A 13,650-nucleotide genomic window follows, 5' to 3' on the forward strand; every position below is an offset into this window, starting at 1 on the left:
GCACAGCAACGAAGACCCAATGCAGCCATAAATAAATAAATAAACAAATAAATAAATAAAATTTATTTAAAAAAAATAAAGCAGCAATGCAGTAAAAAATAGTACAAATATTATTTAAATGCGTACTTGCATTGTATTCCTTAAGAAACTAATTATAAAAATCTTCATTAGTCACTTTTGGAGGGTGTTCATTTGGAAACATTAAATAAAGAGAAAGAATCAGACATTTAGCTTGTCTCTCCTATATTAACTGTACATCAGGGTAACCAAAAAATTGATGAGGGGAATTGTAACCGCTAATGAAATCATGGATCTAGGCAATGATCATCAATTCAAAAGAAAGACAACCAGACATCATGTACCTTTTGATGGAAATTTATATACCAACTATGGATTACACTTGCCAAAGGTAAAATCTTAACCTGATCAAGTCTCAAGGTATAACTCCAGTTTAGAGGAAATAAAGGGAACAGAGGAATCTATTCAGTGACACAGCCGGTGCAGGCGGCAAAATATAGACTGTGAGAAACTGTAGGACAGATACCTGGTCTCTTCAACAAATAAATGGCATTTGGAAAAAAGGAGAGATCAAAGGCAGAGATATATCAACCAATTTCAATGCATGGGCTTTATTTGGATCCTGATCCAAACAATCAAACTTAAAGAAATATATATGAGATAAGCAGGGAAATTGGAACACTAGATAGTTAGTACTTAGTATTAATTTTTTGAAGTATAGCGATGGTAATAGGTTTTACAAGAGTCCTTATGTTTAGAAATACATATTGGAATATGTGAGGATGAATCGATATGATGCCAAGGGATTGCTTCATAGTAATCTTGGAGGGTAGAGGCATAGCAGAGATGAAGCAAGAGTGACCATAAGAGGTCCTTATACTTTTGTCTATGAAAATTTCTGTAGTAAAATGAGAAAACTTAAGAAGTGGTGCTGCTTGCTCTGGGGGAGACATTTCCCCAGAGAGCGAGACAGCATCCTGGGAATGAGTGCCTGCACTCAGACCACAGGCTAGGGAGGGTAGGAAGTCACCTCCTTCTCATCACTTTGTCCCAGCGTACAGCAGTCACTCAGTAAATAGCGGGCAATGAAATGAGTGCTCTTGAAGTGGTAGCTGGCATTTGGGTGAATTCTATTCCACAATCAGTCCCATGGCTCGTAACTGTGAGAGCCAGCCACTCACCCCACGTGGAATGTAAGCATTTCCCCGTTCCTTGGGCTGCTACCGTTCTGTCTGGTGACATGATGTGTGTGACCCTCCTTCCTTCCCAGGCTCAGGCCCGATGTCACCGGATAGGCCAGAGTAAAGCCGTGAAGGTGTATCGCCTCATTACACGGAACTCCTACGAGCGGGAAATGTTTGACAAGGCCAGCCTGAAGCTGGGTCTGGACAAGGCTGTCCTTCAGGACATCAACCGAAAGGGCAGCACGAATGGAGTGAGTATGCCGGTACCTGCTTTCGAGCCTAGAGAAGAATTTATCATGCAGCCCAGGGCCTCTGTGAATTCTTCATTCCTACAGCTGTTTTAAGGTTCCCTTTCACTAAATTGAGTCAGGCCGCACATCTTTAATGGGTAATTCCCTGCAATAGAGGGTAATTCCCTGCAATAGAGGGTATTTCAGGTTCAGGTCTCTGCATTTTATAGATGAGTAAAGGAATCCGTAGGAGCAGTTGGGTGGTAGGATTGCCCAACATGCAGTAACATTTCAGTAAATAGAGTTTTACACATTGCCTGTTGGAAATCAGTAGATCTTAACACTTAACTCTAAATTATCACCATGCTTTTCATCTCATACTACAGACTTTGAGCTCCCTGAAGGTGAGCTATTTTATCTTACCCAGCACCCCAAACAATACTTGGCATGTTAAAGACGTTCCGTGCATGATGATCAGTGAAAAAAATGAATGAATGAATGATCAGCTTGAAATATGGCAGTTAATACAATCTTCTTTTCCCCCTCCAGAGGGGATAAAAATTGCTGCTAAGATTCTTGAATTGTATTAAAGTCTAGGCAAACAAAGCAGAATATCTCCTTAATCTCTGGCCCTTCTGAGTTGTCTTTAGTCCAGATGTTCTACATCCTCTTAGCTATGCATGTGTTGCTAAGTTTAATACTTCAAGTTACCAGTGCTGGGAGTCATGGAATTCCCTTCTGTGATTGATATAAAGAGAACCAGATTCTTAATTAGAACCAGGAAAGGGTGTTTTGAACTCCCATTTCCTGTTTTCAGCAAGCAGTTGAGAAGATCACACTTGGCATGGGATCCTTTCTTTAGTTAAGAAATGACATCATTTCCAATACTGTTGTATTTATTTAATAATGAATAACTCATTATTCTTTAGCTCATTTGGTACATCTGGAGGTTTTTAAAGATACAGACTCAAACTAAAACATAAAATAAACATTAAATATATTCTCTTCAGTGGTGCATAGTTTTAATGGTTTGCGACACTTGATAATAACCAGCATCCTGAGGAATGTTCGGGCCACTGGGTCGTGTGCTGGGTTTTATTCCAGAGCTCCCTGGAGGATTGTCTGCCTGCCCTCCCCATCATTCTCTTGAGTGTCTTTATCTGGGTTTTCATTTTCTAAATCTTGTGTCTTTATTCTTCTGACATGTGCAATTAGTGGAGGACCTGGGTACTGAATCATGAAGGTCAGATTTGAGGCTGTTTTTCTCCCATGCATTTCCCACTTTGTGAGTAGCCTTTGGTGACCTGTCCAGGTACAGCAGCTTTCAAAAATGGAGGTAGAGGACTTGCTCCGGAAAGGTGCCTATGGTGCCTTAATGGATGAGGAAGATGAAGGCTCCAAGTTCTGTGAAGAAGACATAGACCAGATTCTGCAGAGGAGAACCCACACCATCACCATCCAGTCTGAAGGGAAAGGATCCACTTTTGCCAAGGTACGAGGCCTTCTCCGCAGAGTCCGCGTGGGGTGGCAGCGGAAGGAGAAGCCTTTATCCTTTGACCCTCGCTAGCCGGGCTGCTGTTTGTCTAAACGCAAACCGTTGAAATTGTCTGGCTACACATCTGTTGTGTGTGCCACCCTGAAGATGCAGGTTCTTAGAGAGGCTTTGAATAATGAGTCACAAGCTAGAAAAGAAATCACCACTCTGAATCCTTGGAGCTGATCTTCCGTGGGCAGGACAGACACTTGGGTTTGCAGTTTGCCTTCTTCACCGTTCACGGAGACTGCTCCAAAACCCTCGAATGGTCATCCCGAGTCCCTTGGAGAGCACTGCTTGATCAGTGTCAGGGAGTTGAAATTCCAGTGAACACGTATTTTGTTCATTTCATGAGACAAGAGATTTTATTCAAGATTCCCAGCTTGTAGTCTCGGTGCCTTTTTCCTCTGCCCGTCAGGTCGCTGGATTTAGAATTCAACTAACCAGACCACTTATCAGATCACTCTCAGGTTCTCTCGCCACAGGTTCTGTGAGCTTCATGACCTGTGTGATTAAATCACCTGTTTGGTGGCTTATGGGGGAAGGGCTTTTTCAGGGACATTTTGTGCGTTAGAGGCATAGCTCATCTCTGTACACCTCATACGGCCCAGCCAGGGCCTTTCCCAGAGTGGAAACTTGGGGATTGGTGAACTGAAAGAAAAACTATATCCAGGGAAGTTTTAAGAATCAGCCCTTTCACGGGCAACTGGACATACGTTGCCATCGTCTCCCAGGGGTTGTCCTCCTGCTTCCCAGTTTAAGTTATAAAAAATGATCCTGTAGGTTGAAATTGTAATATCCTCACCCCACCTTTAAAATAAAATTTTAAAACAATAGCTTCAAGATTTTCACTTTCATTTTGGCAGCTCTGTTAGGGGTTTTGATTTTGAATGCGGAAGGAGAATATTCTTGAGTCTCTGGTGCATTTGAGATCACACAGGTGTTTTACTGTTTGTGTTCAAGTACAGCTTATTGGCTCTTTCTTCTTCACAGGCTAGCTTTGTGGCTTCAGGAAACAGAACGGATATTTCCTTAGATGACCCAAACTTTTGGCAGAAATGGGCTAAAATAGCTGAACTGGACACTGAAGCAAAGAGTGAGAAGGTACAGCACTGAGAATATTTTATTTCATTGAACATTTCACTGGTATCTTATGGGACCGTAAATTCCTACTAGCTCAAATCATTATTTACTCCTAAGCTTTAGTTCTTAAATAAGATGCTGTATGTAACCCACTTAAAACATACCTGGCACATAGAGCTTGAGAAATGTTATCTTTAAAGTGACCTAATGGGGCATACAGTCTGCTGGGTGTCCAGGAAATTCGATAAAAACAATTAGAACTGGAACTGGCCAAACAGGTCAAGATCAGCCCTCTGACCCAAGCCAAAATCCTATCCTTGGCATGTGACTATTTTCCTCTATTTCAACACTTCCTATGCAAGGAACTTTACCTCGGACGAACATTAGAGGAAAAAAGCATGATGAAGAAAAGTTTGTTGGGTTCACCTCCATTCTTTTCAGTATCTTGAATTTTCCTATTTCTGAACATGAGAAAGAGAATGGCCTTGGAATAAAACCAGTTTGAATACTGGCTCTGCCACTGACTAGCTGTATGTCTTTGGGCAAGGGAACTGACCTCAGTGAGAGAGTGAAAAAAGACATGTGAACAAAGGAGATGGTGAGGCCCACTTTGCAGAGTTAGAGATAACATTGTGAAGGTGGCTGCCCAGCCCATGTGAGGCAGCCCATACGTGTTAGTTTCCCCTCACTCCATCTCTGACCCAGTTACCTCCCTCGGGGGTGAGCACACATCAGTTTCTGCCTGTCTTCTCCTGTCTTCTCGGGTGAGTGTTGAGCTCTCATGGACTCACAGCCCCAGGAGACTGTCCCTGCGTACGTCTAGCTGACTCAGTAACCAGCGTCCAGCCTTAACTATTCTTCCGTAGGATCGCCAGAGGTTGCTTAATCCAACCTCTTTTCTCCTAGTAGGAGGATTCTGCAGTCCCCTTAATAACCTATTTCTAGTGTTTAACAGTGTCACAGTCAGGGAGTTACTCTGTGTGCAGAACAGTGGGCAAGAGGGGGAAGAAAAAGCTCTTGCCCTGAGACAGTATGCAGGAGCTTAGCTGAGCTTTGGGAAGAGGCATGGGGGGAGGGGCGAGAAGCATGAAATGATGGAGACCAGAGAAGTGATGGTCGTGGCCAAGGGAGCCGCCAGAATGGGTGAGTTTCCCGAGCTAGAGGTTATCTTTTCCATGAAAGACAAAAGGTTAGTGGCACCAGTGGAAGGCAAAATGAAGTGGCAGTAACTTGTGTTCGTCTTCCAAAAGTTGCTGAGCAGATGGAATTCTCCAACTCCTCCTGTCTCCAGAGCACAGGCGGCCTCCGCATGCCGGGCATAACAGCTGGGGTGCACCACTCCCATCCTTCTTGGCAAGAACAGGAGGCCACTCTGGCACTGGGGGCCCTTGCCTGCCCAGGCCCCTGTTAGACCGCAAAACCAGCAGATGGGGGCGGCCAGCACTGGGGGCGGAGGGACACACCAACTTCAGCAAGTCCCAGAGTGTCCCCTCTGCTTGTCGTGGACACGGCAGGTGTGCTGGGAAGAGCCTTTCCTGCTGGAGGACGAGATGGGGGTGGTTCTTTCCCAAATGTGTCCCGAGGAACAGCAGCAGGATCTGCATTGGGACACAGGGAGAGTGAAGAGGGGCTTTCTCCCCAGCAGTCCTCTGTGTTTGCAGGAAAGCTTAGTGATCGACCGCCCGCGCGTGAGGAAGCAGACTAAACACTACAACTCTTTTGAGGAGGATGAGCTCATGGAGTTTTCAGAGTTGGACAGCGACTCCGATGAGAGGCCCACGAGGTCCAGGCGCCTCAGCGACAAAACCAGGCGCTACCTCCGCGCCGAGTGCTTCCGGGTGGAGAAGAACCTGCTCATATTTGGGTGGGTATTGGCCTCACCTGCTGGTTCTTGTTGTTGCTGCTTTCCCCTCTTTTGTTCAGTCCCTGAGAGTTGTCCAGTGTGTCTCTCCACTCTCCTCTGGGGTCTGGGCTGATGGGGGGTCTGCTGGCAGGAGAGAGAGCTGTGCCTTCTGCCCGCGGCCCCCCTCAGCCACCGCACTCTGCCGCCATGTTGTAGACAGGCTGTGATTTTCTCATATGCTTGTCACGGCAGATCTCTGGTACTAATTTACTGCCTGGTACTGATTTCCTGCCTTTTTCCCCCAAGGACGTATAAGGAATCAGCGTAGCAGATGTTAGAGTTAAGGCATGATTCATGCAGGGCTCTGGCTCTGGTAGAAGTAGAGGGTTTAGCTTCTGGGAGCTCACCATTGCTTTCAAATACTGCAGCTGGAGTCAGTTGTTTTTTTTTAATAATTTTTTTTATAGATTTATTTATTTTTATTTGTTTTTTGGCTGTGTTGGGTCTTCGTTGCTGCGCGCGGGCTTTCTCTAGTTGGCGGCGAGCAGAGGCTACTCTTCGTTGTGGTGCACGGGCTTCTCATTGTGGTGACTTCTCTTGTTACGGAGCACAGGCTCTAGGCGCGTGGGCTCAGTAGTTGTGGCTCGCGGGCTCTAGAGTGCAGGCTCAGTAGTTGTGGCGCACGGGTTTAGTTGCTCCGCAGCACGTGGGATCTTCCTGGACCAGGGATTGAACCCACGTCCCCTGCATTGGCAGGTGGATTCTTAACCACTGTGCCACCAGGGAAGTCCTGGACTCTGTTTTAATTCCAGATTTATTCCTCGCTCCAGATATTTTCGTCCCTCCCTTCTTAACATTCTAGTGGCCATATGAAGCTCTGTGTCCAGTGTCCAGGTCACCTCAGTGACATTTGGTGTGCTACAGTATGCGATCCTCGAAGGTCTTTCAGGACAGAGCCCTCAGGGTGATCAGTAAGCCCCAGGGGTCGAGTAAGCATTCGGCTCCTGTTTGTCCTGCCGTGTCGAAGGCATGCGTGGCCCTTCCACCCTCTAACACCCTTCTGTATTTCCACTCTCAGCTGGGGCCGGTGGAAGGACATTCTGACTCATGGGCGATTCAAGTGGCATCTGAACGAGAAGGACATGGAGATGATTTGCCGGGCCCTGCTGGTGTACTGTGTCAAGCACTACAAGGGGGACGAGAAGATCAAGAGTTTCATTTGGGAACTGATCACGCCTACCAAAGATGGGCAGGCCCAGACCCTCCAGAACCACTCAGGTGAGGGGTGGCACGGGCCGTAGCCGAGAAGCGCAAACCCCTGTAGTTCCTTCTCTCTTCCCATGTTGGCCCATGTTGCTGTGCTTTGGGGACATCTCTTTCTCAGGCGTATTTCCAGAATGCTACCTGTGGGAAAGGATGCTGATGTTTTCCATTTCCATTCTCCCTCAGAATCATCCAGTGTTAGCTGTGATATTTTGTTTAAGTGCAGTTGGGCCCTCTTGAAGTTCCCCACGTGCCAGTCCTGCCCACTGACCTGGGTGTCACAGGGGTTCCTTCTCTGATATGGGGACTCACACGGCGTGCTCTGCCTCAGTTCCACCTCTGTCTGTGCGTTTCGTTGTGCTGCTCCTTCCCTGTGCTGAGACACAGCTCACCTTCCCGTCTCAGATCACGCATTCCTTTTCCCCGGCTAGGTTGTGAGGTCCCCACGGGCACAGGTTCTGCTACACCTTTCTTGTCCTGCAGTGATCCTACAGGACACTCGGTAGATTCTTGCTGCCTGACTGAATGGTCCTGGGGGGGGACCGGGTGTCTCCTCGCCATCCCTGCCTGGGGGACGGAGGAGTGGGGCCTGTCGTCCAGGGCCACCGTGCACAGCCCGGCTGCCTCTTTGCCACCCTAGCCCAGCTCTGTTCCGACAGCCACGTTTAAGCCGTCTCAGCTCATGTTCGTACCTTCTGTCTCAGGGCTGTCCGCTCCAGTCCCCAGAGGGAGGAAGGGGAAGAAAACGAAGAACCAGCTGCTGCTCCCAGAGTTAAAGAATGCAGACTGGCTGGCCACCTGCAACCCCGAGGTGGTCTTGCACGATGATGGCTACAAAAAGCACCTCAAACAGCACTGCAACAAGTGAGTGTGCCCCCCTCACCCCTGGGTGGCAGCTCCGCTCTGACAGCGTGGCTTCCTGGGACCCCCACGGGGCTGTGGGAGGCCACTTGATGCCCCTGTACCACCGTGCAAGGTCTGGAAAGGCGGATAGGCTGTGTGCTTGAAGCTGGGTCAGGGTTCAGTCGCCTTGAAGCCTCTCTACTTCCTTTAATCATCTCTCTTCTCCCCTGGAACCCGGCCTCTCTTACCAGTGCAGTTCGTACAGCATCTTCTGACCTGACTCTCAAAATCCACGGAGGACACTGGTGATTTCGCTGCTTGCTCTTCTTTTCCTTTCCCTCCCTCCACCCCTGAGGGCACGTCAGGGAGAGCAGAAGACTGGCCTTGGTGGCCACCGCTCTCAGCCACACCCCCTTGCGAGGTTGCTTCCTCTTCAGATTTGCTTTGACATTCATGGCCTCCCGGTGTTTGATGGACATTCATTTGAGATAGTATTCTTTATATCCCGAGGCTAACAGCTGGGGTGGGGCAGGCGCAAATAAAGGAGAAAGTGATAGAAAATGAAACTGTTCTTATGAAGTTTAGTTTGGGGGAGTTAGGGCACCCAGCCACAAAACAATGACAGGTTTGCATGTGGGTATTTGCATCGTTGTACAGTGTATCTGTTAGAAGTAAAAGGACCCTTGGCAACCATCTAGCCCAGCTTCCTAGGCCAGGCAAGACTTACCTCCTCAGCATTCCTGGTAGGCAGTGAGAAGGCCTCAGCTTGCACACCTCTGGTTATAAAGAGTTTATTATCCTGTAAATTAAGATGTTTTGCTAGGTCTTTTCTTCCTCCCTGTAACATCAACCTAATGGTTCTGTAGTTGTTGGGTTGTGGTTTTTTCCCTTTACTGCTAAAGTCTAACCCTGTCCGTTGATCCCTCCAAGTATCTGAAGATAGGTCTCATGCCCAATACTGTAATAAAAACTACCGCACACAAAGGTACAAGCTCTCTGGGGCAGTAGATTTCAAGCCAAGACTTAAAGGGCACTCGCTGTTGATAGCAGAGCCTGGCTGGGGCAGGACCCGACGGCATGTTCACTGTGACCGAATCAGAGTCACTGTGAGGGAGCAGAAAGGAAGCTGGCAGGGATGAGGGCTCCTTGATGGGAGACCTGGTATGGCAGGCTCACCGAGGAGTCACTCTGTTGTAAGTACTGAGCAACCATATTTCTTGAACAAGTGAGACATGATAAAAAATGACACTGGGGGAGAAAAATTAATCCGGTAACAATTTGCAAGATGGAGTAGGTGTTTACCTGGAGCTGAATGGCCAACTAGGAGAGTTCTGTCATAATACTAAGTATTGATCATGATGACCTAGATTAGGGTGCTGACTGTAGAATTGGGGAGAAAGGGTCAAATATGAGAGATGTGACTAAAGAAGAATCCATCATGTGTGATGAGGAATACAGAAAGCAGGTAACTCTGTGGCCGTTAGCCTCGTAGGCTGGAGAATGGCGGTGCCTGTAGCCATGACAGAATCAGAATCGTTACATTCAGTAAACGTTGAAGAGCAACACGAAGGACTCAGGTTTTGCCTTATTAAGTCACAGCAGCAGCATTTGGCTCTCCCATCCCCAGCTGCAGAGGTGGGTCTGGAGCACTGAAAATAGGCTGAGCTGGAGAGATTAACATAGAACTTCCCTTGACACCCGCACAGATGATCACAGATGTTGAGCAGAACTAATTGTGACCTTTGAGGAATTCCTTAACATTTCTAACCACCAGCCCCAAGATCTTTCCTGAGTGCAAGCCTTACCCCGAGAATCGAAGAATAATGCAGTAAAGCACTTCTCTGGGTTTGAAGAAGCTGACTGCTGTTTATTAATCTGAATCTGATGGAGAGTACTGTCCTCTTTAGTTCAGGCTCAGCGACCAAGAGATTCAGAGCCAGCAGGGGCCTTGCAGCTCCTCCGACGCAGCGTGGGAATTCTGTGGGCAGTGTCCCAACAGGGACAGGCTCCAGCCTCTGCTCGAGCCTTCCTAGTGATGGGAGTTTACCATTTCTCAGCCACACTCATTTAATTACCAGATGATTCTAATTAATTGTCCTTCTGTATATTGAATCTAAAAGCCGCTTCCTTGAATCTTCCACCCTTTGATCTTGGGTCCTGGTTCTGGCCTGAGGTGCACCAGAGAACAGGCAGAATTTCTTTAGCATAACTGGACTGTGAGCTTCTAGAATTGTGGGCTCTGTTGATTAGCACATTTACTGCCACCCCAATACCAGATGTGCGTCAGGAAAGGCTCTGGGGTCAGGACTGCCTGGATTTGAGTCCTGGCCCCATTACTTACCTGCAGGTGAATTATTTTAAAAATGAGGATAATAGTTCCTGCCTCAGCATTGTTATGAAGATTAAGTGAGCTAATACATGCTGGCACATAGTGAGTACTCAAAGCATTTGCGTAATTAGTAATACATATAGTATTTAGGGGCGTGAAGATGTTATCAAAAGAACTTTAAGAGGTTAAAAAGCAGCTGCTTCAAATCTAAGCTCTAAGAAGTCAGGGCAGTGACTCTCTGTTCAGAGTGGGTATAGTGACCAGAAGGGACTACCAGGGGGCCTTCTGGGGAAATGTTCTGTTTCCTAATCTGGATATTGGATACACATGTGCGTTTTTAGTATGTGGAAATTCATCAAGCTGTACATGTATGCAAAATGCACTTTCTGGAAGTATATTTCATACCAAGAGAATAGTTTTTTAGAAAAAGAAAGAAATGAAAGAAAAGGCAATACCGCCACCCAAAAGTATTAATAGGTTTTGTTTGGCTGAAGTGAAGGGTGTCACAGACCAGCTCCAGCTCTCCTTCCCTGTGAGGTCACATGCCACCTGGGGTTATCATCGCAGCCTGGGAGGAAGTGGCTCTCTAAGAGGAGTTGTCTGTCTGTCCTCTGAGTTGATTTACTTCTCATTTGCAGTATAGGTGAATACTACTGGCTTTCAGTTCTGTTCTCCTGTGCTGTAGGTACTGCTAGATATCAACACCTTTGCCTCTTTTTGGAGATATAGAAACAGCTGCATCTTACATCTTCTGGAAGCCTTCCTCTGATTGAGGTAGATCCAAGCGGGCAGGAATCCTATACCTAAGACAGCCTCTTTCCAGTTCTCGCTAAGGAGGCCGTCAGCTACTGCCAGCTAGGCAGAAGGATCAGGGACGATCACAAATTCTTAGAGTTCTCATTCTCTGAGCTTTGAAAAAACATCTCGAAATTGAGTTGATTGACAGCTGAGGTAGGGAATGGTATGGCAGAAAATAAGGGTTCTTTCCCATCTAAAAGTTTGAGCTTTTATGTTGCCACCTACGACTTAAGCCCACAGTGGCACTCTCAACCCAAATCTAAGAAACTGTGCTTTTTTAGAGGCCTCAACCCTTCGTTATTTAAACACCTTTTGAATAGGTAATACACACACGTGTTAACAAATATTTTTTTGTCAAAAGTAAGTTTTCCTCCCGCTCCAGCGCCCCGGTTTCCCTCTCCAGAGGCGACCACCGTTAACCGGGTTCCTCCAGAGATGCTCTGTGCAGGGCCCAGCAGTGGGAACGCACAGCCGCCTCTTACCTTCTCTAAAGTAGTATGTACTTTACGTGCTGTTTGTGTTCTCGTCGCTCTTTTTAAACAACTTACATGGAGATCAGTTCCTACAGAAGTACGAGTGAACAGGCTTCTTTCTGCTTTAGTAGCTCACCTTCACTCTTGCCTGATGTCAACACAGTGGCAGGTACTCTTGTAACCCTCACTGCAGCATCTCCTCAGATGTGGTGGGCTTCTCTGTGCCTGTCCTTGGCTTTCACTCTGTGTTTTGCATACCTTAAGCCACCCGCCCCTAACCCCCCACAGCCGTCTGCTGTGCTCTGATTCTCTTGTGGCTGGCCTTATTTCACAATTGGACTGTTGTGGGCTCCTCAAGAACAAGGTTAAACTAACGTTTACTTGTGTTACATACTCACGGTACCAGCACGGTGCAGGACACACCAGTTGCCCAACAAATACTTAATTGCTTCATCTCAAACATGCTGAGGCATTCCCATGAAGCCTGAGTGTGGTCCACACCGAATCACAGGAGAGAAGACGGAATTGCTCTCTGGCAGTATCGCCATGAAAAAGACTTTAAAATATTCATGTAACATGTAACTATGTGCCAGTGAAACTATTTGAAAACAGCACCATTCAACATAACCTCACCTGTCACTAAACTCGGAAACTAGTAACGAGCCTCTTGGAAGGCAGCTCTGCCTGAGAGGTCATTGTGGCCGTGTGGACAGTGTGAGCCCTCTTAAGCAGGGGTCCCCAACGCCCAGGCCACAGACCAGTAGTGGTCCAGGCCTCACAGCAGGAGGTGAGCGGCGGGCGAGCGAGGGAAGCTTCATCTGCCACTCCCCATCGCTTGCATTACCGCCTGAACTATCCCACACACCACCCCCCGGGTCCATGGAAAAATTGTCTTCCATGAAACCGGTCCCTGGTGCCAGGGATTGTTTGGGGACTGGGCTTCCCTGGTGGCGCAGTGGTTAAAAATCCACCTGCCAATGCAGGGGACACAGGTTCGAGCCCTGGTCCAGGAAGATCCCACATGCTGCGGAACAGCTAAGCCTGTGTGCCACAACTACTGAGCCTGTGCTCTAGAGCCCGCGAGCCACAGCTACTGAAGCCCACGCACCTAGAGCCTGTGTTCTGCAACGAGAGAAGCTACCGCAATGAGAAGCCCACGCACCACAACAAAGAGTAGCCCCTGCTCACCGCAACTAGAGAAAGCCCGCATGCAGCACTGAAGACCCAGTGCAGCCAATAAATAAATAAATAAATTTATTTAAAAAAAAAAAAAGTTGGGGACCGCTGCTCTTAAGGACCAGGTGGGATGCTGTTTCTGCTGCCCTCACCTCCCACGCCCATAGGGTGACCTTAACAGATGACTGATGAGATACGTTTTCTTGAGTGAAATGGAGATATCACAATAATTTCTGCCATTAATACCTAGTGTTTTCTTTTTCTAGTGCTTTCTCATATATAACTTCACAGCCCTAACAACCTGGGAGCACCCAGAATTCCCCCAGGTCAGCTTGGGGATGGCAGTTCACAGGCAGCTTATGGGTTCTAATGTGTTTCATTACTGTGTTCATGTATCATAGGGTACTTTTGCGAGTCCGGATGCTGTACTACTTAAAAGCTGAAATACTGGGAGAAGCAGCGGATAAAGCATTTGAAGGAACTCCGGCCAGGTAAAACAGGTCAACCTTAGCTCCCAGTGTTAAAGAATTGCTATAAAGTGCCTGTTGATGGAAATGGACAAACCTGCCTGTGTTTCAAGAGGCCCGTGTTCCCTCCCACCCAGGACCAGTTCCTGGTAGAGCAGGCAGGTAGAATGAGGATGATTCAGCCAGATCATCTACGAGTGAAATTAAGGAGAAAACAGCTGCTTAAAAACACAGCTCTTGGTGAGGTTCTTAGTTGGGTTTTTTTTCTCCCAGTAGTGTTGTAAAATTGCTTTTAAAGCAGTCATTTCTCTACCTTATCTAATCATCGTTGGATAGATATTAGTGACTTTGATCCAACAGGTGTAGACTAAAAGCTTTACTTGGAATCCCACTCTTGGCCTTAGTCCTC

General features: G+C 47.2%; 1 protein-coding gene across 1 annotated transcript in view; it reads left to right on the plus strand.

The window, feature by feature from the left end:
* CHD6 (chromodomain helicase DNA binding protein 6) overlaps positions 1-13,650 on the plus strand; it is a 208,287-nt gene that overhangs the window by 150,460 nt on the left and 44,177 nt on the right. Inside the window, exons 18-24 of the mRNA XM_082430010.1 lie at positions 1,289-1,453; positions 2,745-2,924; positions 3,960-4,070; positions 5,711-5,913; positions 6,971-7,170; positions 7,860-8,019; positions 13,176-13,265. Of these exons, the coding sequence (XP_082286136.1) occupies positions 1,289-1,453; positions 2,745-2,924; positions 3,960-4,070; positions 5,711-5,913; positions 6,971-7,170; positions 7,860-8,019; positions 13,176-13,265 (1,109 nt within the window). The remainder of the gene's footprint in view (positions 1-1,288; positions 1,454-2,744; positions 2,925-3,959; positions 4,071-5,710; positions 5,914-6,970; positions 7,171-7,859; positions 8,020-13,175; positions 13,266-13,650) is intronic.

The sequence above is a fragment of the Balaenoptera physalus genome (genome assembly GCF_965194825.1).
Source record: "Balaenoptera physalus genome assembly, chromosome: 16".
Taxonomy (NCBI): domain Eukaryota; kingdom Metazoa; phylum Chordata; class Mammalia; order Artiodactyla; family Balaenopteridae; genus Balaenoptera; species Balaenoptera physalus.